This window comes from Motacilla alba, chromosome 4 (genome assembly GCF_015832195.1).
Source record: "Motacilla alba alba isolate MOTALB_02 chromosome 4, Motacilla_alba_V1.0_pri, whole genome shotgun sequence".
Classification (NCBI taxonomy): domain Eukaryota; kingdom Metazoa; phylum Chordata; class Aves; order Passeriformes; family Motacillidae; genus Motacilla; species Motacilla alba.
The window spans coordinates 52622776-52648956 of NC_052019.1; the positions used below are offsets into that span (position 1 = coordinate 52622776).

A 26181-nucleotide genomic window follows, 5' to 3' on the forward strand; every position below is an offset into this window, starting at 1 on the left:
TAGAGTACATTTAAGTTAAAATTGAGGTATTAAGGGGATGATAAAGATGAGTTCCAGTTGCATAAGGAAAAAAACATGGAGAAGTGGCCAATTATTTGCCTTCTGCTGGCTATTTCTGGGCTGCCACCTATGAATCTGTATCATGACTGTAACATGACTTCACATCAAATTTAAGGATAGCCAATTGGACAGAAGCCAAAAAGTCCCGCCTAAGCAATTTACTAGAAAAAGAAAAGAACAAAGAAACTCACATCCGTGAGGTGTTTTACCAGGATCAAGAAGCTCTTGCCTGGCTCAGTTTTTCTCTGTAAAGAGCTTTGTTATTTTGCCTTTTATTAAAACTTTTCTGTTTCCAACACTGCTACAGAAGTCATTCTGCTGATTTTATGCCATCTGAGGTAGCTGACTTATCTCAGGTGTGATACAGATCTCCAAGAGCTTATCAGACCTGGCTCGAGGAGACCATATTTCACATGAGCGACACCAGAGAAAGCCAAATTTTAACTATTTCCATTTTAAACCGTTTTTTCCTGTCACTAGTAAGTTGCCCATGCCTTTCATAGTCAAAGGGAGTTCTTCTCAAGTTAGCATAACATACCAAAGCAGCTTATTATAAATTCTAGAAGAAAGCTGCCACTAATCAACATAAATTATTACCTAAAAATTCAGATATATTTCAATACAAAAGGAGATACCTAAAAACTCATCTATATTTCAATACAAAAAGAGACTGTAGTGGGTGTCTGGAGGACATACCAGCAGAGGAGTTTATCTCCACAGTTCTCTTCCACTGATGCAATAAGCACAGAGTTGGGCCTGGCTTTTCAGACTCTCCTCCTGAATATAAACTCAGGACATACAACCTTCAACAGCTCAGACTACCCACCAGCAATCTGTTTTTTTTCTGCTGGGCCAAGTTTAATATAACTGAAAAATTGTGTTCCAAAAACACTATTTCATGCTTTGAGCCTGAAGCAGCAATATTTTTGTAGCACTTTATTTACCCGTGACAGGCTATATGGAGCTCAGCACCAGTATCTCTTAATCTATAAAAGTGTGTTTTATTATGGAACTGGTGAGTGAGAGACCAACTACCTCCCCGTATAATGTACTCTCAGCACTGCAAATCCAAACTCGGGTTCCTCATCTGCAGTTCTGCAGGCTGTGCTGATCTGTAAGATTAGAGCAGAGCCCAGCCAGGGAAGATTGCTCCCCAGTGATGCACAATTTTGTTAACTTGATCAAGGGTTGTATTCAAGAATTAAGTAAACCTTTAAATCACTGCCTGTTGCAGCTCTTGCATGGACACGCACACTCCTAAAATGCATTAGTATGGGCAACCATATTGATTAAAAAAAATATGAACACACAACAGCAAGTAAAACCATATAAAAGTGCACATCTCAGTGAATGCGCAGAATTACCATCAGATTATTCCCCATTCCTCCATGGAAAACTTGAAGGGATTTTTTTTCCTCTCTTTTAACATTTTATGCACTTCTCTTTTATAAATAAATACATAAAAGTAAAAAAAACCAACCCATGGCTATCTGTACACAGCAATGAGAAACTTAAATGCTCCAATCTACCTATCTGTCCTTACAGTATGATTTAGATACCATTTTTTCATGTCCCTAGGTAAAATTACCAGAAGATAAACAAATGAAATATAGTATTTCAAATGGAAAACGCAAAATACACCACCTGTACATGCCACTGAAGTACTGCTTGCAACAGGATCACTAGTGATCACAATTCAAAAGGGGAAACATTTTTATCCAATAGTCTGGAGAAAATCCCTCTTCCACTTGGAGCCTACAGAATCAAGTCAGCCTAAACTCAGCATTTTTCACACAGGCTACCAAAAGTTCAAAAGTGAGAGTGGAGGGCAATTTGTTTTTTAGTTATATTAATAAAGCAATACAGTTTTGGTCCTCCACCATGGATAGCTGCTTTCCTACTCCTGTTTGACATATAGATAAAGTAACACTCCAAGGTTTCCAGAAAAGCATAACTCATACTTCAACCAACTGTGACCAAATATCCCCAATGACTCCACTGAACATCACAGTTCCTGGTGTCCCAGCGAACTGCAGTCAAAACACATCTTAAGTTTAAAATGCAGTAGGCTTCAGATCCATCCTTCAAATTGTTTCTCAGGAGGCAGCATTCCAGCAAGGCCCAGTTTTTCTTTTCAAAAGAGAATATTCATTCTTATGCTGAGGTTTTTTGTATGCAAATTGTTGTGTAGTTTAAGGTGACTACCATGTGCTTCCATATAGCACTTGTAGAATTAATGGCAAATTTTAGCATCATATTTATACAGAGAAAATGAAATGCAAAACATAATAGGAGGTAGTTCTAAAAACCAAAACACTGGTGGTCCTCTCAAAGGGTACCTCTGTCACAAGTGTGAAAGCCTGTAATTGCCAAACAAATAGATTATTAGTTCATCTTCACAATATTTTGCTGTATTCCCCTTACAGGTCTCTCTTATCCAATGTGTTCTACATACATGTAATTTTCTGTGCTAGATAAACAGCTTAGGTCCATTGTAACAGCTCAGCCATGCCTGCAGGCTAACTGGAGTCAGAGTTTTCATTTTCAACCTAAGATTGGATGCGCTTGGCCAGTCAATGCACCACAAACCTCATTTTTTTCCTCTAGTAATATAAACGCAATAAAGCCAGGGAAGTTAATGGAGGTTCGTGCTACAGTAAAAACCAGGAGAACAGGGTTGGCTGGGGAGACAGCTGGTTGATTTTTAAGCGCAATAGAAAAGACCCATAGATAACTTTCTTCCCAGATTAAGGAAATATAAGATTTTCCTTAAGCAAGTCAAAGTATCTCCTTCTCCCACGAGAACAGTAATTCTCAAAATACATATTTTACTGACATAAAAGGGTGATTTTTGTTTACTGATTGTAATGCTAACAGGAAAAAAATTAATTTCCTCCTAACAAATGCCACTAGGCTGAAATGTCAATAGCTCCATAAAACAGATTGATACCTATAAATTAGCTATGACATTTCTAATAAATGGAAAATTAATTCTGAACAAAATAATAGCAACTTGCTAGTTAAGTCAACATTCTGAAGTATATTTCCAGCCTCAAAACCACTAGCAGAACTACAGCAATAATAAACTGGAGAATATAGCATTAAGTAGCTACCTCAGAATTACAAGCATAAATCTTGATCTTTCCTTTGTCATGCACATATGTGCAGCTGCTTCTGACACTATTCATTACAGCAAAATCCAGGGCTCATACAGGCTTTTAACTCTGCCATACATTCAGACACTAAACTGAAAAGCACAGATTAGGAGATAGCAAAACCCCTCAGTAAAATATCTTTTATCACTTTATGCTTCTAGGGAAGCTAACCCCTCATTACATCAGCATTTTCACAGCCAGCAAGATGACTGTATTTTTTTTTCTTCAGATGGGGAAAAACTGAGGCAACTCAGCTCAGGCTATGCAGTGAGCCTGTTAGAGAGCCTCACAGTTACCAGCTCCTCATCTTTTTACAGCCTACAGTCCCAGGGACCACAAACCAAAGTTCTTCTCCAAGAAACACAAAGTCCAAAAACTCTGTCCAGGTATTACTATTCCTTTTATATCCCTTCACTGTGTTGTCTCAGAAAAACAAGACATTTATGCTACATTCCACCTTATCTACAGAGAGTATAACTAACAGGAAATACTCTCTCTTACACTAGTCAAATCTGTATTACCCAAAGATCTGGATGAAATTATCACAAATATCTTTAAGTTTGTACAGCATTCCAAGCACATGACAAGCTTTGTACAGAGATAAAGGTAATGCTGCGACTATAAAAAGTATTCAAGTTAAACAGATCAGACACATAAAGCTCTCCATCAGTCCTGGACAGAAAAAAACTAAAAAGGAAAATAAACATGACTGATGATATCCATATCATCATCATCATCATCATGATATCATCATGAAGGATGGATGGAAGCTTCAAGCAAGAGGACTGAGAATAGAAAGAATTCAAGGGCACAGCGATTGCAGGATTTTCCAAAAAAGAAACGGGGCAATTTAATGGCCAAGCTATAACTTTCTATCAAAATGTTGAGCTTCCTATTTATAACCTATGTATTTGTGTTAAGGAGCCAAATGTCTGCATCTAACAGTGAACTGTGACTGCGCAAAATGCCCTGAGTATTACTGGGGGAGCCAGCTATGCACAATAACCATCAATGTACATTTATTTTTCATTATTTATTGTTATAATGCACTGTTGATCCTTCTTCTACTGTTCTTACAAACTGCTTATATCATTTCAAGGAAGGACAGAAGGAAGAAGCCTCTAATTTCTAAAGATCCTATTTATGAGTTGTCAACTTGCAAAGACCTACAACCATTTGTCTTTCTTAGGAATGTAATGAGTGAAATGTAGTGCATCAAGCCTAAAGCAGATTTCACCCTGGAATCAGTAAGCAGGACAACTGAAGTAGATGATAAAGTGCTATATAATATGCATGCCTCTAGAAATAAATCCCAAAGAGAGCAGCAAACCAAACTACCATAATATATCACTCTGCAGAGGGAAGCAGGTAATGAAAGAGTAATATCTGCTCTTGAAATCTTAACCTGTTATCTCTTTATCTGTAATTTTGATATTCTTTATTTCTATCTCCAACATATTGGCTGAATAGAGATAAAAATTTGCTTTGCCTTACTAGGATATTTTAATACCTGTTTACAACCCTAATAATCTCTTTTCTATTCCTGTTGCACACTTTTTCAACCCTCTGTGAGGGGCCACTGACACAGCACGCATTTTTCATCTCCGTTTGTTCGGGTTTTTTTCCAGCAGTAGGAGCATTTACTACAACAAGTAGTTGTCAGTCTTCTTGCAAAAATGAGAAGAAAGAATTCTTGTACTACCACAGGCGCTTTTGAGAGCAATGTTACTTTTTGGTTTTTTCTGAATATGTTTTTCTAGAGAGTGAGTTAAGAAAAAAAGGCCTTGAAGTACTGTTTTGAAAGCATGTTTTTATTTTCTCAGGCAAAAAGTAGTCTACCTGCTTGGTGATTGACATTTCTATGTTGATGATATAAAAGGCTTATTTACTCACCACAAAATCTAGTGTGCTCCTTCACTAATTTCTCAGTTCTTCAATTCCAGAATCATAAAATAAGAGGCTACAGTATCACTTCAATTCATGTAAGAATTCATAAAAATATAACCTCCTTACAAAGAAGAAATTTGACTAAATTTGTACTATTTTTTTCCAGACTTGAAATGAAAATGCCATGCTGAAAAAGAGGATTAAATCGAGTCTAAAGTAAGCAATCTAAACTGAAGATATTTTCAACTTTTTGACAATGCAGTTTATATTTCAATCTCATGAAGAATAATGGTGTGATCTTGGTTATATCCAATCATTTACACTGTATCCCTCCTGATGCAAAATTTCAATTGATTTTTCTTACAAGTTCCCCAATACATTTCTTCTAGTCTAATAAAAAACACAATCATAACACAAAACGTCATGTTCTCTGTTTACATTAATGCTCTAGGAAATTAAAGAGGGAGGATGTATTTCTTCCCAAGGTGGTTAAGAATCCTATTTCAGATAACACCAAGAACTAAATCTCCTTGACATGCAGTTTGGAGTGTTATTAAAAAAATGCTAATCAAATCTAAGAAATTCAAAGCAACAGTTGTAGAAGCCAGTCTCAGTTTAATCTTGCAAGTCTGCAAAAAAATATTCATCTCTGATTGAGACCGACTGACATGGGTGTGCCCAGGATGAACAGTATGCAAATGTGTAGTAACTACAGACTTTTCAGATTATTATATTCAAATGCATTGTCAGGTATGAATATGGTTTCCTGACTTCAAGGAACATTGAGCTAAGGCAGGAAAGCTGTCCTTAAAAAAACAGCTGTAGGTTGGTGATTTGTTTCATGGCTTTTAGTATTTGTGCTGAAGGTTAACCCAAATCATGTTTCTACCATTTCTGTTGTTAATGATGAACAACAACCTACTGCTGAACACAAGAATATCTGGATGAAATCTACTTCGCAGTAAATTTGTCTTCCATCTCCTCTCCCTGAGTCAATCCCTTTACCAAAAGGCTTCCAAGGGCAGCAAATAAAAAAAAAAATTAAAAAAAAAAAAAACCTCAAATTAATTCTTTCCACTGACTTGCTGCAACTGTTTGTAATGCCCTCTGCTACACCCTTGTAGCCAGGTTTTCCAGATTTGTATTTTTTTAGAGAGAACAGTGAGGAAATCTACACATGGTTTAGAAAGGAGGTTGACATTAGCCACTGTTATATTATCTCCTGGAGAAATCTTTTTCTCCACTGACTACAAAATCCACCTGGGATAGTAATCATCCAATAAAAGTTAAGTTTTACAAATAGGTCCTACAGATAGTTGCTATACAAGATTACAGGGGACAAATGCCCAGTGTAGGGAGATGAGATATGCAGTAGAAATAAGGCAATAGATAAGTAATTTATTAATTACATTAGAGTTAATATGAAACATTCTCAAGAGCTAGCTGAAGTTTTTCTTCCTTAAGCTCTAGGCTCAAATATTTGCTCTGTAAGAAAATAGAGATGTAATCTTCTATATAGAAATGAAAAATGTTGGGCAGTTAGGCAAAATATAATCAACTTTGCTTACTAATTGCAAGGTGGCCCAGAAGGAATAAAGCTGTTCCATTCATTGAAACACTCGGTCAAGGCCAGATTCACCAAGCCTTGAGAAAAAAAAACAAATGAAAAGCAGCCAAGGAAATACTCAATGTCTAAAACCCTGCAAGAAGTTAAAAGCAGCCCTTCAGCATGAAAGAACCAGTAGGGTTAGTGATATTACAAGTCAGAAGGAAAATATGTGGGGCTAACACAGACTTAAACTGGCCTGTGCATTCACACAGGTATTTATCATCTTAAAAGGGGAGACCCCTCTGGACTCACAAAGAGAGAACTAAGCCAATTTGCCACCAGGGCAAACCAAAGTAAGTTCCAGATTACTGCAGCTACCAGACAGCAACAGCTCCACTCATTCCCTTCACAAGCCTTTTTTTCTAAGGAAAGGGAAGAAATGGCAATGCAGCATAATAAGAAATTCAGTTGATAATGTCTGGGCTCTCTAAAGAGGTAATAATAAACAGCACAAGGAAACCAAACAGCCCACAGGTTCTCAACAATATCAGGTGCAGAAAGCTTCATGTTCAGGACCTTCAGCATCAGGAGTTTATCTTGCCATCCTTTTACATGGCACTATCATGCAACTTCCTTTGTTCCCTTTTCTTAGCATTTATTCCGGTGAATATCTACATAACCTTTCTATTGTTGATATGTAAAAGAAATGCCTTCAAAAGACAGTTCTGCAGCCATCATATCCACAACAGGGACAGAAGGCTGAAGACTCGCTTTCAGTTCTTAATCATGAGTGATGGGCTGTGACTAGCAGAGAAACTTGCAATCAGTCCAGTTACATCACGTACCTCTCGGTTGTTCTCTCCTGTCCACACCTCTTAGGAGAAACAACCCTGCCAGACAGGACCAGGGAGACAGCAGCAGTCTCTGCAGCTATCACACTAAGATACACAAAGCATCATTAATTACAATGCAATCAAAGTGCAAGTCCCTGAGCTCATCACTCCCACTATGTACAAATGAGATTTTCTGTTACCATGAACTCCTCCTATTAGCTTATGTCACCTCCTGCAGCACCTCATGTGCAAATGTGATAAGAGCACTTTACAGGTTGACAGTTCGAGTTAACAAGTGTAGAGAAAATAACATGACAAGCGGGTGGAAATGACACAAGTATCCCCCTGGTGAGCTCAGCCCCCTAATAGGGCTTGGCAGCTTTCACCTACAAATGTAAACGATGAAAGCCGCCAAATTAAGAAATGCACCATCTTTTATTCCTTTTAAATCCAGATAATAACTACAAAGAAATAGGAGTTTGCAGTGAATAGCTGCAGTGGGAGATAAGCAACAGCATCAGCTTTGTAAAAAGCAGCTATATGAAAGAAAATTATAAGCTACCTATATATTTTTAATTTTTCTGATCTATTACTACTTTTCCAGACTTGGCAATGTGTGAATGACAGATAGTTTACATTCTGCTTGTGTTGGTTGAAAGCACATAAAAGCAGGGAGATATGCTGCTGAAAAACTACATTAGCAGAATTGTTGCAAGCATGATTGACTAAAAAGCTAGGACAAGTAAAGTTTACTAGAAGAAACAGTATCTTTTACCAGACCAGTTTTACAGCTAAAAAAACCAGACATATTCCCTAGACATAAACACTTCTTCCAAGATAATTACTTATTACCTAAGGAACTGGCCCTGAAAAGGATTTCTGCGACAAAAGCTTGTTCATTCTTTTCCTCTGTTTCAATTAGACTAATAAATTACGTTGCTTGTACTGCTCAAATCTTTCTGCACCATGCTACAGCACATCTTTAGACAAAAAGAAATATCCCTTCACAGCATCTGTGGAATTCAGTCCAAGTGGATGACAGATGAAGACCACTCACCTAAAGGCTGACAGACAAGCAGTTATGATCAGCAGCCCTTCCATAAAATACTTATGCAGCCCTCAAACAAACAAACAAAAAAAAAACAAACATAAAGAACATCAGCAAGAAAATCCAAAGCAAATCATTTCCCATGGCACACTGGAATAATTTCCTATGTCATCCCACTGAGCTACAACAGGACTCCTGCTTCAATGAATACAACTGAAAAAACAAAATGCACTTACTACCTGCACTTTATTTCCTTTAAAAAATATATACATATTGCATATATAGCTGCATCAGCCTCACAGGAGACAGCAGTGGAAAATTATCAATTTTGCACAAATTTACAAAGAGTCATTCTCTTCACTGAGAAAAATGCTTTATGAGAGACTAGATAGTCATATCATTTGCATGAGTTAACATCCAGGTGCAGTCAATACACCTTGCAGCAAAAAATTTATCTTCCTGGGAGGTGCAAAATTAAGATATTCATTGCTACTGTAGTTATCAACTATATATACAGAGTGGGACAAGAACAAGATGGTGCTTTTTTTCTTTCTGTACCAGGTATTTCACAAATATTTCACTTCTTTTGTTGGAATTAAACAGGGTTTTTTTTCCCCTTTTGCTTACCTAGTCTCCCTAAAAAATTTTTTTTTTTTTTTTTTGCAGCCAAGGAAAAATCATAAAACCAATAAAAATACCCAAAATATTTTGCAAAGTAAAACATGAAAAAATCTCAATCTGTTCAAATAAAAAGAAGAAATACCAAGGAGGTGGCTTTATCATTTACAAGTAGCTTTAATGGACAGAAATAGGCTACTTACTAAAAAGACAGACTTAAGTCTAGCTACAAAAGACAAACTGAAGCCTAATGGCTGGAAGTAAAAACACAGCTACCATTAATTTAGGAATCAGGCCTGTTTTTTTCACAGTCTGTTTTTCGTGGTTTCATCCATTGGCTGTTGTTTGGTTTGTTTTGTTGGGGATTTTTTAAATCTCACACCATTGCAATAACCTAGCAAGTGAAGTCACATTTATTCCATCTCCTCATCTTCTTCATATCCTTACTCCAACAGAACTTACTGTCCTTGACCCAGAGGTAACTCGGTAGCCTTTTATGAGAAGTCGCATACCAAAGGTCTACCAGAGAATCCAATGGTCCATTTCAGTTCTAAGAAGTTCTCAAGCTCTTTTTCCTGTTGAAACCTGTGGGCACATACAGGCCAGGCACTTGTTTGATATCCACACGGACGCACAAGCAAATGCTCTGCTCAACTCTGCAGTCCCAACAACTCTTTTACTTCAACACAGAGAGGACACAGTGCTTGGAAACAGCACTGCTGCTTCACCACCAGCACTCTACAAAAACACGAGTACAGAAAACAAAAAAATAGCCTGGTTTTGGTCCAGAAACAGTGTCAGCAAAATAATTACCAACAGTGAGTCTAACCAAAAAAAAAGGCTAAAATAAAAGGTTTCTCGACATCAGGCAATATTACATAGTGTTTGAAATTTGATGTATGGCTATTCCCTATAAATAGGGAATATATTATATAAATAACTATGAGCAGTAATAGGCTAATTGGCTATTGCAACACTAGTAGGCAAACCTTGTATGTAGCAACAGAGAATCAAAATAGAACTCAGGTCTTAAATGAAATCCTAATTCATGTTAGGATCTGCTAAACCCTTCTGTTCACCTTGAATATGAAAATAGCTTGCAATACATCTATGCAAAAATGTTCTCTCTCTGCCTTTGAAATATGCAGAATGAATGAAAATTGAAATTTCTTTTATTTGCCAAACAATTCTAAGCTTAAGCAAAGGCCTTGACAGATTCTGAACTGCTTGGTCTATTTTTGGAAAATAGACACTGCCATCACAACACAGAGGCAGAAAAACCAGTGATAAGTTTTTTCACCACCTATTAAAATATGCAACGATGATCAAAGTATCTGATCATGAAAATGTTTTTATTTACCATTAGGAACATTGGCTTTTCTTTCTTTACAACAACAACCAGGCTCACAAACAATTTCGTTTTGGCAGTTCCATGTGCTAGCTCCAAAATGGAGAGCTCCATTAAACAAACTGAAATGCATACTGGAGCAACAACAAAGCATCCTAAAACCTTTTTAACAGACACCCTGCCGCACGGAATTGTTTAAAAAATAAATATTGAACAACAAGAGATATCTTTGAATTCCTTTGGTTAATAGACCTTACAGGCCTCCTACTGAGCAGCAATAAATATGCCTCAAGAAATCAGTGTATCAATTCATACCATTTAATAATGCCACAATTGCTTTTGTTATGCAGTCTGTGTAGATGGGTGAATGCTACCCAAGAGCAAAACCATGCATTCACAGTGCTTTTCTTTCTTGTGTGAGTCAGCATAGCATCCCTGATTCAGTCCTATTCTCTTCCACCTGTAGGTCCTTCCAGTAGACAGCTGAGTCCACTTGAAGCATCCAGATAGAATAGTTTGGCATCCACTTTCCCAACTAAAGTTATTAAAACGAACCACTGTGATTCATGAACCATGGCTGAGTGGTTAACTATTCCTTTCACTTAGGTCCAAGATTTTTATTCATGTATCTGTATCTCTTTGAAATAAAAACCTCACAATGACACCAACACGCTGGGATTCAATGTCTCATCTTATATCAGTGCCTAATACTGGCAATGAAAAATCTGACATCCACAAACCCCCAGTCTAAATCTGTCTGTTCTGACAATTTCATTTGCACAAATAAGCTTTGTTTGTTACTTCTCAATGGAATATTTTATTCTTGATTTTGTGTCTGAGCACAGTAAAGTAAGAAGGACATTTTACTTTGCTATTTTTATTTGTTATTAATATTCTGTTATTATATCTGGTCATATCATCTTACTAAAGCGCTGTTTTGAGCTATTAACTGTACTCCTGCATCCCTTCTGTGCTTGGAACCAGGAAAGCAGTATGAATAGCTTGACAGCTTGTCTATAGAGATAGTTCCCTGTCACTGATGATGATTTGGGTTTGTTTAGAAGATAAACAAATTTTCCCACTGTGTGATCAGAACCCAGAAAATAATCCACTTTTTCTTTTTGTAAACTTTAGAAGTGATTCAGAGTAAAAGCAAGTTAACCTATGCATAATAGCCTGAGAACTAAGTTACCCTAGTAAGGCATTTTACAACATCAAAAACACATCCTTAACATGTGCCTCAGAGCAAACAATATCTGAAGCCCCATCATGACTGTTTCTTACGTTCCTTTATAAATTTTTATTTCTGCATAATCTTTAATGATTGCACACACTTCCTCTAGACTAGCAATATGGAATACAAAGCTGAATCCTGAGCTATGAGCAAAGCAAATGAATACAAAGCTCAATCCTGAGCTATGAGCAAAGCAAATGTTTTGCAAAGTTACCTTCTCTCAGACACAAAGAAAAAAACTGTCCTGACTCTGTACTGTGATGATTAGTTAAACAGTGTAGGTGTGAACAAGGCATATTAATTAGGCATCTCAGAAAAACTTTGTGATTTAATTTTAACCAGAGCCAACACGAACAGAAGTTACAGGCATACATTTTTATTCATAAAGATGCAAAAATATTCCTTTTCCTTTTTTTTCTACAGGCTGAGAGAAGGCAAAGTATTTCAAAAGAAAAGATATAGCTTTGATAACAAGATCAAATTGCTTTCACCATGTCACATATGTCCTTATAGAATAAAGACAAAAATGACAACTTTTTATATTCATCTGGAGGAAAAACTCTGCTGAAATGTGACTACTGAAAATACTTAAACTATTGTGCATACTGCCACTTTCAGCAGGAAAATCGCATTACTGCCCTCTTCCAGCTGAAATGCCTGACAGGTTTGTGCCAGCAACGCATACTTTACAGGCTGCTGTATTTTCTTCTGAACAACGTCCCCTATAGGGAATAGTCATAGAAGATAAAACTAACTCCTGAGTTTCAATGTTTTAGGTAACAGAAGGGTTACAAATTTCTCTTGACAACCAGATTTCTAAGCTCTTGACCTTGTTAGTTCCCAGCTTCTCCCTCAATTTCTGCCTAATTTGTAAAAATATAGATAGCCTCTCCTATCTTTCCCACTTCTTTAACTGAACTACTTCCCATCCTCTTAATTTTGACATCTCCTAGTCAAAACTTTCTCCTGAACGTTTTTCCTTCCCAACGTTTCATCTCTTCCTTTTCCACAGCACCTGCAGTGAACTCCATCCCATCCCAAAGCACAATTTTCTTATATTTAACTCTTCCTTTCTTATTAGCAGTTCGTAACCCCACCCATTTTCTAAAGGCAACACAGCCCAGTCTCCAGGAAATCCTGCCCTTTATCCTCCTTGCTGCTTTCTGGATCAGGTTCTCATTTTCCCTGCTGCACTTCCTCCACTCCAGTAAGGAGACAGATTTCCAAAGCTGGCAAATTTATAAAGATGAAAGTCTTCCAGGATAACTGTCTGCCAAGTCTACAGATTGATAAAGGCAACTTCATTTAGCTAAGTGTTCCCTCCCACTATTTACTCATGTTGCTTCACATATCACAAGTTTCGCAACGCTTATTTTGGGATAGTTTCTTCAAAATATACTCCCAACACTTGCAATCTAATCATTTTGGTTAGAGTGTCTAAGTCAAAACTGTTGGGTTTTACTTTTATCAACTAAAAGATGCCAAAAAAAGATGACAAAAGACTTCTGATTTTTGGAGCAGTCAAAACTAACCTCATTTTGTTAGATATAATATTGAAAAAAAAGTTAATCAGTGAAGAACCCTGTCAGAGTAATTTTTAGGAGACATGAGGTCTGCTCCAGCGCTGCCTGTTCCACAGCATCAGACCTAACAGGGTGGGTATGTGGGAGTAACCTAAAACACATATGAATGAAAAACAACTAAGAAAAACTGAAGCCCTTCTTCCTGTCCAAGATATTTGTCTAAGCAACAGAAACAGACCTCAGTGAATAACCTTCTATTAGCTCTCAGTTGATTAAAACTCCCCATCCTGTTGCAGATGTTCAAGATCCCAAAGTAGGTTGTTACTAAACATCTTAATTTCCCTCCTCAGGTTTTTGGTATCAAACAAGGCATTTTGTGTCATGAAACTGATTGCTCCACCTATTTCTAACAACTACTTCTCAAGTACCAACATTCCTCTGATTGCAAATCAGCTCCAAATCATAACAGCTATCCAGACTGTTAATGCAAATATAAACCTTACACATTTATCCAACACTAGTACTCTTCAAAGTCCAAAAAGCCTCTCATACAAGAAAATCACAGAGTGTTTCTTACTTTATCAAGAATTCAAATAGAAAATACACATTGGAAGTGTAATAATTTAGAAAAGTTTGTGTTGTTTGAGGGGTTGTGCGCAGTTTGTTCATGAAAACATCTACACAGCGAGTTCAAAAAATTTTACAAGATGGATACTAAGTTATTCACCAGGACTATGTTATTTCAATTAATTTTATTAGTTTTAGTGAATGAATGCTATGAATACAGAAAATTATCTCAGGGGCAACAAAATGTGTTTTAGCATCTCATTCCTTTCCTGAATTAATTACTGTTGCCTACTCCTTCACTAAAAAGTGAATGAACCTAGATAAACATACCCAAACCTGATTTCCATGTATCAAATCATAAAGTGTGATCCTGAGCCTTTAAAGGGCTAGCATGCACTTGACTTTAAACCAGAAAAATCTCCTGCTCTAAATGGCAAGCTTCAGGGTCCACAGCTAGTTTTCCAGCCCCTGCCAAGTCCTTAATCCAGGGTTCATCTAGTATTGCCTCCAGCAACACACTGGCAAGACAAGAAGGACTGCAAAATAAATGACCTAACAAGTGACCCAACAGAATTTCCATTTCTCACCTCATTACTTTCTTTTTATCAATCAAAGGGTTCAAAGGCCTGGAAGAAGCACCCTACTCTGAATTGCTGTCGCCTGGGGAAAAAAATACTGTATTTATTCTGAGTTTATTCTCACATAAGCAAATGAATACAAACAGGCAGAGCTTATAAGGAAGGCATTCCAGAAACTCGCACTATAGAACCATTTATGGACACACTGTTCGAAGGACCCACACAGCAGGAAATGATATGCACAAGAAAGGACAAGAGCAAAATTAGCCACTCTAAGAACAGGGCAATTTTCTGGTTTTATTTTTATAAAAAATAACTGAGTGCAAACTACCAATGAATCATCAGACCTACAGGATGATGATAAACCCAAGATACTGATTTCTATTCACTAGTCATAAATTTCAAGTTCAGTGAATTAGCTGTCCCTTAGAAAAATCCACTAAAAATTTCATTTTCCTATGGTATTTATTACTTACACGTGCTAACCCAAGAAGATATATTCCACAGCTGCAAAAATGCTGCCTGTGCTAAGGGCATCTCCAAAGATAAAAGACATGACTGTAATCTTCTAGGGCATAGCAGACATTCAATTAAAGCAACTTACCTTCTTTTTCTGAGGAAGTACTTTCTTTTACCAATACTGGATAGAAAACTGTTTCTACTTAAGTATTACTCATTGCATGAAGGCCTCTCCTTTATTTAAAAATCAAGTGTATTAAAATACAGACATTAGATCAGCCACACTAGCTCAGATAACCCTCTAACCTGTCTCCACCAATGATAACTTCCATGATCCCCTGACCTCTGTCCTTCTGCAGGGAAGAGATCCCAGTATGCAAGCGAAGCACATCAGGTGCCTCTTCAGACTCTCCCAATTCTTTCAGAAACACTTGTCAGAGCCCCGGTGGCCTCTCCACCCTCTCACGCTTCTACTTTACAGCTGCCATCACTGGATATCACAGGAATTCCCTGTAAACCACCTCCTTTCCCTGGCACACCTGCTCCATGAAGTAGGATGGGGAAATATAAGAGACTGTGTGTACACATGAGGGTGGATCCCAGTTCCTGTGACTTTACAATTTCTGCCCATATTTGCAGGCAGAATGAGTGGGCAGAGCCCAGAGGCACAGCAAACAAGTTGGGAGCACAATGGGAGTGTCAAGGGAGCTCGGTTTAGAATTCCCTTTGGCTCCCTATCCTTCAATACTGGACTCAACTCTTGGCAGTATCAAAGGCCTTTGAGATCTGACACACAAGGGTGGTCATGGGAGTCATAAGACAAAGCCAGACTCCTCTTAGTGCTGCCCAGGGAATGGAGACATGCAAACTGAAATACAAGAAACCCAAGAAAAATTTTGTTCTTTTTTTAAACCATAAATCTGGACAAACACCTGGACAGGCTTCTAAGTGAGGCTCTGGAGTCGCTACCCTCAGAGACACCAAATCCAACTACACACAACCCTGGGTGTAGGGATGCCATCCCTGACCCTGATTTGAGCAGAGGTGTTGGACCAGATCATCCCCAAAGGTGCCTTCAAGCATCAGCAACCGTGTTCTTCTCCTAATATTGATTAGCATACTGCGAGAGCTGGTAAGAAGCATTCATGAGATTTCTCACAGGATTATTTAATCCTTGGTAAATCCCTGACCTCTCCCACAGGTCCACAGCATGACAGGCACTGAGCAGAAGTATCTTCACCACAAACAAGATACTTCTTTGGTGGTGACTATAGGTGGTGACAAAGATTTTAGTAGCCCATATGCACAAACAGACTGAGTGGTTTACTTCAAGAAGACTGCATAACAATCTTGCTGCAGCACTCACCTGTATTCAGAACATGGAAAATATGGTAACGAACAGGAAAGCAAAATGTATAAGTCATAATACAATAGAAAAATAACCAAGCTGATTTTGCCTGACAAATATATCTATTTAAACAATATTTATTACTATGGTGTATTTTAACATATTACCAGATATTTCTGTGCATAGAAAAATCTTTTCCTTCATGTGGAGAAAGAAATCCATAAAGATAATATCTACTCTAAATGATGAGCAGCTTCAGAACAAGCTACCTCTTACATTAACTGGCAAAAATATTTGGAGATGCAGTAGGACTAGCACAAAAGCGTGTTTTGTTACAAAAATCCATCAACTGCCTGTGCTTTTCACTTCTATTTTGAGTCTCAATAAACAGCTATGTTTTTCTGAAAAATATTAAACAGAAAAATAAACACAATGCATTACAGGGGACTATAGTTTCAGAACCTACCTATAGTTTTAGAAGTTTCAGTGTCCTGTAAATTAGTTCTAACAACACTGAGAGTAAGTATTCCTACAGGTCTTGAGAAAAAATATCAGATACACAGTTTGTACTGGGTTTGGATGGGGGAGAATTAAATCATTTCACATCCTCTTGCTTTTATGGTGCTGTGTTCTGGATTTGTGACCAAATCAGGGTTCTCAACACAGCAAGACACGATTTAGCTATTGCTGAGCAGGGCTTGCACAGTTGTCAAGGCCTTTTCTGCTCCTCATACTGCCCTGCCACTGAAGAGGCTGGGAGTGAGCTAGAATTTGGAGGGGGCACAGTTGGTACAGCTGACCCCACCTAACCAAAGGGATCCAGCCATGCTGGATCTGCTGCTGTGTTCAGCAGTTCAAGCTGGGAAGGAAGAAGGAAGGGGGAATGTTTGTACACATGGCATTCATCCTCCACAGTAACCCACGAGGTATCACAGAGCCCTGCTTCCCAGGGATGGAGGGATGGCTAATACCTGTCCACCCTGGGAATCACTCATTGAATTCCTTTGAGTATGCAGCTTTTGCCTTCCATGTTAAACTCTCCTTACCTCAGCCTACAAGTTTTCACACTTTTACCCTTCCACTTCTCCTCCTCATGCTGCCAGAGGGAGTAAGCCAGTGGCTGAGAAGTGTAGTTCACTCACTGCAGTTAACCCATAAAACCAGAGAAAGAACTACTTCTGTTCTATTTTTGCTACACAATAAATACATCCACCCACTGCCATGATGATTCTGGGATTTAAAATTGCTAATAGCTCTACCTTCTACCTGTATAAACATAATTCAATTCAATTTAAATAATGACTCCAATGTTAGATTAACGGTTTACCCTTTTCTGGCCCATGATTAAGTCCTTAAAGAAAAGCACAGAACACCACAGCATAAGCATTAAGTCACATCTAAATTAATTTCTGTTAGTTACTTGATCTCAAGAATTAATTCAAAGTGTTTAACAACTGCAATCTGATTTTCACAAGCCCTTCATTTGTTAAGAAACACATATTACACTACAGACATTAATTTCCCACGGGGTAGCTACCCAAAAAGCTTCTAGTTGAGTTGACCTAAAAATCACAGCCAAAATGCGTAAATCCCCATCTGCCATTTCCATTTTTTATCCTATTAGTATGTGAAAGGCACTTTCTCCACGCTAAGTTAGAAATACAAGGCTCAAATTACTAGGTACCTATAGTCAGCAGTTTACTCCCATCTGGATGGCACTGTTCAGCCAAGGTAGTCCTGACAGTTCTTGCTTTAAGTGGCTTCCAGAGTTTCTTTTCAGAAAGGAGCAAAATGCAGAATTCATTGCAAAAGGGGAAATTTTGTTACTTTAGTATCAATCTGGTTATTAATTAATGCTGTCAAGTCCACTTCTCCTGAAGGGTGAACCACTGCCTTACAGGGTTTGCTTGAACAGTTCAGTAACAACTGATGTTCCTAAATATTCTCCCTTGAGAAGCCCAGCGTAGCAGAGATGAATTTGAATTAAGCAGAAATACCATAATTCAGTGACAGAAAAAGAATAGCAAATCTATTTTCATTATGACAAAGCTTCTATGAACACCACAAATACCAGCGATAATACACCCTTACAGCAAGTTAAAAACAGGTTGTATCTATTCCAGGCACACATAACATTGCTAGTTGTAAAGAAGGTTGTGCAGAAGACAATAAAGAATTGTGCACATTTTGCTTACCTAGTTCATTCTTGGTAACAGTCTTGGCACATCTGAAAAAGGCTGGGGTTTTTTTGAGGGTTTTTTTTCAGTCTGAACTGAAGCCCTGAACACTCAAATCCTCCCCCTAACTTTTCATTCACTGCCTTTCCAGGGCAGGCCGTTAAGGCATTAATAATTAATGCCAGTCTTTGGAGGGACAGCATACCCCACAAGGTTTTCTCAGGCCTTTATAAGTCACATTTATAGGTTACAAAAACCAGCCACATTCAACTTCACTTTCAAATCTACTCATTGGTCACCCTCTGAAACTCATTCAACTCAAGTATTTTCAATAGCAGCTTCCACCTCATGTATTAGGCACACATTGCATAAAAATCACAGCTTCCAGAAGGTCAATGTTAAAGTAACCTCAAGTAAATATGAAAATCACTTCAATTCTCTCTAGACTAGCAGCCATCCTCGTCTGATTCATACTCTGTGCTTAATCACACATCAGCAAAATATCATACGACTCAGCATAAGCAAGGGGAACATAAAAAACATCTCAGCCCTTATTCATGTACATTCACTGAAGTCCATCGGGGCACAGCATCCTGCCGTTTCTGTCATGATGCAGCAACTGGATTAAAACTGCTTCTTGATAATAAATAAGAGTGCTCAGGTAACATTAAAAATAAAGTTATCTGTGAGAAGCAACAGGCACACTTTCATGAGCTACAGATTTGGGTGTGGCCTGATAAGACACAATATCAAATACGGAAAGAGATTTTAATACAGCAGTTCGGATAATAGCTCCATCATTCTAAGTTCCATTTCTGAAGTATACTAGAAGCCTGACTATTAACTATTAAGCCACTCCAAATCACTTCAGTAACAAAACTGAGGTGGAGTTACACACACACTATATCCAGGACACCAGCCACAATTCAGACCCCAGCTGCTAATTGGATAATTACCACAGATATTCTAGCCATAACATGCTTTCATTAGCGACCTCTGCTTTGGCTTTCTGCTCCCTCCAGACACACTAGGAGTCTCAAATATTTGCAGTTAATCTCTCTTTCGCAAGCATATTTCTGTGTCAATCATTTACCTTTATTCTATATACCCAAAATGTCAGATGGCTCCCTCTATACTAAATTAGTAAATTTTTTTTTATTTAATGTTTAATTAACATGCTCAACTAATTGCATTATCAAATTGAACTTCTGCCCATGAAATACTGCTGTGTATTCTGACACTGGGTTTTGCATTCACTGTTTCCAATGTATGTTGTAGGTACATTTACTGAGACATTGAGAGCTTGGAGCATCCGCACTTAACAAGCACAGCACAAGCATGAGAAAAGGAGGATTTTGGCTAAGCATCAGCACTGGATGGATAAGCAAAAAAAGCTCAGTAAAAACCTTAGTAATATAGTACCAGCATGCATCTTGAAAAATTATCTTTAGGCAAGGCTAAAAATTAAACTGAAAATTTAGAAAGGAAATGAAGCAAATTTTGAGGTAACTGCAGTTACTCAAGTGCATGATAGGCAGCATGGGAGAAAACATGAATACAATTATCTGACAGCTTGGCAACGGGCCACTGTTAAAGCTGAGAGGAAAAAGGCAGGGATGTCCTTAGGCCTCAAAAGTCCTTGGTTTTATATCTTATATATAGGAACCACAGGAAAGATGCAAAGAAATGGCACAGCCAAAGCAACAATCCAGAAAAATAAGTTGTGCTGCTCTAATTGGGCTGGCACAAGTCGGCAAGGCTGCTTTGCTCCAGGCAAAGGAAGCTGATGATGCAGCACTGAAGGCAAGCACAAAAGTTTTTACCTGCAGAGGTGAAAAGTTGAAACCGAGTTTAAGAAGCAAGAAACAGGCAATATTTAGAGAAGATTCGAGTATGAGAAACTGAAGAGAAAACTGTGCTGAAGAGTTGCCAGAGAAACACAATCCTGCAGTGTTCACCACTGAGACAAGAAGTTGAAAAATAAGGGGTTTCTAGTTAAGTAGCATATATGCTGATAAACAGGCATGGGAAGGGGGCAGTTGTAAAGACAAGTAACTATTTTCCTTGCAGAGAACAGCAGAGAGGCAGAAGGGCAGATTTGCAAGAGCCAAATGTAAGTGGGCAGTCTTGATCCACTGCACATATGCAGAGGGAAAACACATGTATGCATACAGCACAGTGCTGCTCATGCCTTGAAATTGGGCGGTGTGATCTAGGTGCTCCCACCATTCTCCCAAGTTTTTCTTTTAATTTGAAGTAGTTCACAGTTACTGCCATTCATATCATCCTTCACGACTATCCAGTCTTAATGACTTTAATTTGCTAACATTTAAAAATCTCTATCATACATTTTAAAAAAATTAAAGTATTTTGTCTCTACTGATAAATGTGATATTCAAGATACTCACCTTTCCATATCAGCCACTACTATGACAATTGACAGATAGTTCTGTTCTTCACATACGTCTCATTTTCTCCTAGTTCCAAGTTGTTACATATGAAGTCTTTTTTCCCCCTGCTGTTCTGTCTCCTAAGCCTCTTAAAGAACTTGCTTAGAGTGATTTGGTGTGGGATCTTCGTTTTTTTTTTTTTAATGTGGTAAATCTAATTCTCATTTTGTCAACTATCCAGGTTGACATTCTTTTCACTGGTCTTGCAGGACTGCATATTTAAGATCATTCAGGTCTTTTGCCTGTACTAATTCACATTTTTCTTTACTTTTGTCTCTCTTACACATTATAAAAGAACCACCACCCAGGTAGAAACAGCAGGTGAAGCATAGATTCTACCAACCTATCTGAGGCTAACATAGATAGTTAACAAATTTAAATATTTTGATATATAGACTAGTTAACTCATGAGTTTATTGTTAAAGCATTAGAATGACCAGAGTTTATATACAGCGATATCCATGTCTTTAAACTGCATCACTATCCATACTTCTCATTTGGAAAGGGTCTGTTATACTGCACAGACTAACAACTTGAAACTGCTCGAACACAAGTCCTGAATCGCAGTGATGGCTCTCCAAAACCGTTTCTAGTGAAACGCTGCCCTCTTGTAGCAGGAATCGGCCACTGCAAGAACAGCGGCTTTGTAAGCACACAACTGGCAATCCAATCCATCTCAATCACTTCTTTCACATCATTATTTACAATACTGTGAAATAGGCACGTTTGTAGAGTTATTTTTAAAGATTTTTTCTTCCCTAAATTTCATTTACAAACAGCACTGGTCTTAGCCAGAATATACATTACTTTCAGCACCTCACAAGTTAGTTAAGGCCACTCTTAGGGGAAGCAGCGGTCTTGTTTGTAGGTTTGATACATATTCATATATTTTGGAGATCAGTCTATCCAAGCTTTTACCTTTCATCTTCTAAACAAGAACTGACAATTATGCAAGAATACTCTGCTGACTAAGATGTTTAGGATAAAGAACAATTTCTCAGATGCTGTTTATTTTTTACTTTCTGTCTCCTGTGAAAAATCTCACACCCCTTCAAAAGAGACTTTCTGGCTCCTCACTCCCAGTCCCTCAGCAGAAGCAGCTCACACTGCCTGCCAACAAGAAAAAGAACACAAACAGGGGCAAAGATACAGGTACACAGTTTCTTCAGCTTAACAAGACACCTGGTTGATGCCAGAAAACCGGCATCCACAGCCACAGCTGGTTACTCAGTGCCTCAGAGCAGAACTGCACAGCAATGCTGCCCTTGCCACAGCGGCCTCTGCTCTTCCCAGGGATTTGCCATCCCTTAAATGTTTGGGGCTCATTTTTCTCCAGAACTGAACAAAATGAATGCAGGAAGCCATGTGATTCATGTTGTTCTAGCTGCCTAAGAAAGATAAAGCTTTTTATAATACTTTGTGTAGTAACATCAATTCTTTACCTAGTATTTATTTTTCATTAGCATCATTCATTCGTAGCCATCTGCTACTGTGGTATTAAACAGAAATTGATTGTGACAAGTATTTTGAACAGGCATTTTTCCTGTTCAAATACATATTACTATGAACATTCAATTTCTTCTTTTTTTTTCTTTTTTGCCTCCAGAAAACTCCATGTTTTTCTTTTGTCTTCAGTTTTTTTGTGGGGGGAGAGGGTGCAGAGGGTGTTTTCAGGTTTAGTTTTGTTTGATTTACTTCCTAAACCTCACTTTTTACTAAAAAAGCTCTATTTTCTTAAAATAGGAAGATAATATCCATATGTATTTGGGGGAAAGCAGGAATAATTTTACCTACCCTCATGAGCATGCTCTCTAATCTTGTTTTAGAAGTCCGTGGTCTGTGACTGTAATACCAGTAAGCATAAGCAAATCATGTCGATATGGGGACAATCTTGCTAATGACAGTGGGGGGAAAAAACTCATAGATTTCATAAACAAAACACAAAGAAGGGGTCAGATTACCACCTAATCCCATCCACATTTTTCCTACTTCCTGCTGTTCCTGGATTGACACGTTCCCGTTTCCATCATTAATATGAAGCTAAACAGAAGGAAGTGCAATAGCATCAGCATAGCCTAGTATTTAAATAAACACAGATCTGCCTAACAGCTTGAGTTAGGCAAACAACCCAACAACCCAAAAAAGGTTCACAGGCCCAAGCCAGGATTAACTAGTATTTTAAGGCATGAACTCCCTCTGCATAATGCTTTGTATACCTACATAAAACAGTATCTTTAAGTATCATCATGTTCTTTCTGGCTTTGAAAAATCACATGCTATTCACTAATATTAGCACGCAAACTTCCTGCAAAAACAGAGAAACACGAAAAGCTCCAAACACAAGCAAATCACAAGAACACGTCAACAAGAATCTCTTCTCAGAAAGAACGTAAACCTTTTCACAGCACCACACCCTGCAAAAAAATACTTGTAATATCTGAAGCTGAGCCTGGATCACATTTTGGAAGCCTGAGACCTCCTGCCCTCTTTATTACTGTTGGTTGTGAAGTCACTGCTTCTCACTACAGCTACACCAATCAGAGAAAAACAAACGTATGGATGTGGGAATAAAACTCACCATGCTGTTCATTTTGGAAGAGGACGAGCTTGCTCTCTGCTTCCTCAGGCTGTTAAGCTCTTCTGCATTTCCATCCTTTGGTTTGATGATCAGCCGGCTGCCCCCAGCAGTGCCTTCTGAAGAAGACCTCAGTCGTTTCTCAACAAATCTGCCTTCCCGGTACGGACTGAGGCTGGCAAGATCAACTACAAAGAGAGAAGCAATCAGCAATTGTTACAGGGAACTGCTCTCTACAAGTATTTTCTTCATCAGAACACTGCTTTGCTTGAAATAATTACACTGAAAAGAAATCACATGAGAAATGTTCTGTGGAAAGCAGACCATGCTTACTTAGATCAAGGTGTCACCTGGGCCCCCAGTTCACTGTTGAGCCCCAATGACAGGCATGCTCAGCACACCACAGCCCAGACCAGGGCACCTCATGGAGTCCAGAAAGACTCTCTGCTCGATCCTTTTCTTTCTCCCTTCATCGTAAGACACTTCCAAATTGCTGAAAGTAAAATCTACCAGAGAAATTATAACTTGTCCAATGGTGCCGAAACCCAACCTGCCTTGCCCTGGCCTAAAGGCAAATAAATCCAGCTCTTGAAGGGCCAGGTGACAACTCTGTTACCCCTGCGTAAGACAGGGATACACATCGGTTTCCATTTTTGTTCAGCATTCCACGTTTAGCCTTACACCTGCAACCTCCATCAGCCTGCAGTCAGTAGGCAAAATCCTAATCCAGTTAAAACAGTAACACATCAGAAAAGAGGAGAAAAAATACAGTTTGACATGTTAGGGCAAATTTAGAGATGAGGACAGATAAAAGAATAGTAGTGTAATAAATGTCACACATACAGAAAATCTTACCTTCTTTGGCATTTTGTAAGAAAAGAGACTTCATCTAAAGGTTCTCAAAAAAATCTGTACCACATAAAAATACATAAAGGTATACTAAGAAATATATGGCACATGAAACCTGCTCATACATTAATGTCACATTCACAGTGCTATCTATAATGATATCAGCTATGAGACCAGGTACAGAAGAGAAAATATCTATTACCAAAGAAAATGCACAGAAGTATTTTGTATTCACATCTAGGTTTAAATACTGTTTTAGAAAACCAAATGTTCAAACCAGTCTGTTTTCAACAGGTATGAGTAATTACAACCCTGTCTTACTTATGGCCATGTAAGCTTTTTCTGTATTTCACTCATTTCATATGGCAGGACTTTGTCTTATTTTCCCTGGTTCCTTTGTATGCTTGGGGAATTCCTACTATGAAATATATTCTTCACAACACCAGAAAAAATAAGTATTTTAAACAGCACTAAAAGAACAGAACAATTAATCAACAACTTTTATGTAGTGCAGTATTAGCTCTAGTGTTTCTGTGAACATGAATCCAATTTACAAAAATATCTGTATCACAATTTCAACTCCCTTTAGCTGCTTTACTGAAATACAGATGAAATATCAAATTGCCAATGCACGAGTTTGAAATGCAGGAGGTATTTCTAAACATCCCTCCAAGGTGCTTACTTAGTGCTCTGCAGTACACTCTTGCAAGACAGATTCTGAAATAAGGGCTATTTACAGATGCAACAATGTGGCAAGGAAGACAAACTGAGTGTTCAGGACCAGTAATATAGATAAATTGGAATATTTTTTTCTCCAAAGTGACTGAGGTTCTGAATAAAAGAGGAGCCCTCTGGTGAAAGCTAATTCAGTGGATTAATTTCACTTTCTATTGCCATTTATGTACAAGATATCAAACTAAGCCTAGCAGTGACTAATAATTCAAAAAGAAAGATTGCTTTTGATTGCTTATAATCCACATGCCTGGACAAATAACCAAGCAAAATGAGGGGTGTGAATTTATAGGAGTTTATACTTACCATCATTAATCTTCTAATACAATCACTACAAATGCTGTCTTGTTAACTCTCAAATTTTGGCCCACCACATACAGCCTCAGGATTAAGCAAGAAAGCATGAGTCATTAAGCTGGCTCCAGAAAATCAACTGTCAGAGATAAATGTCTTTTGACAGGTGTCCTTCACTCAAGGGCCTGGTGCCTTATCTATCTGTATCTCTATAGATTGGGATTTCTAGGCACAGTCTTTCCACTTAATCTTGTTAGTATTTCCAAATTACTCCTCATAAACTAACCCAGTGTGAAATTTAGATGGTAATTAACTCCTTCAAGTTTCATAGATGACAAAATGAGAATTTGAACACTTATTTCAGATGGAAGCAGAAACAGGATACCTCATACTTTTACGAAACATCCACTTTGAGCTGCTCTATAACATCAGTTGAATAGAGAAAGCAAGACTCTATAAATTTCTAGACCCAGATCAATATAAAATAAGCTGTATTATTTCCCATAATCAGACTACAAGAACATTTGTTTCTCTAGTGATGTTTCCATGCCAAATTATGCAACCCCATGGCTCAAGTCCAAAGTAGCCATGGGGCTATGGAATGTCTCAAGGAATCATAGCTTCAGCCTCTAACACAAGCTGGGAATCAGTGCTTGCATTCTTAATTCATTTTCTAGTAAGCAAAGTATAGCCACCAACAGCAGTGATGGGTGCTTGCTAACTCTTAAAACACAAACTCAGAAAAATCACAGACTTTGCCTTTAACAACTTATACTTTCTGAACTTCATAGTTAGCACTTGCAATTCTAAAAAGTACTCTATGACAAAAAGAACAGAAAACAGTCATTAAGGAAGAAATGAGACCCACCAAACTCAAAAATGAATAGACCATGAAAC

General features: G+C 38.0%; 1 protein-coding gene across 8 annotated transcripts in view; it reads right to left on the reverse strand.

The window, feature by feature from the left end:
• Positions 1-26181, reverse strand: part of CCSER1 (coiled-coil serine rich protein 1) — a 615878-nt gene that overhangs the window by 520697 nt on the left and 69000 nt on the right. For all 8 annotated transcript variants that reach the window (XM_038134232.1, XM_038134233.1, XM_038134236.1 and 5 more), the window contains one exon: positions 23413-23597. In XM_038134232.1, the coding sequence (XP_037990160.1) occupies positions 23413-23597 (185 nt within the window). The remainder of the gene's footprint in view (positions 1-23412; positions 23598-26181) is intronic.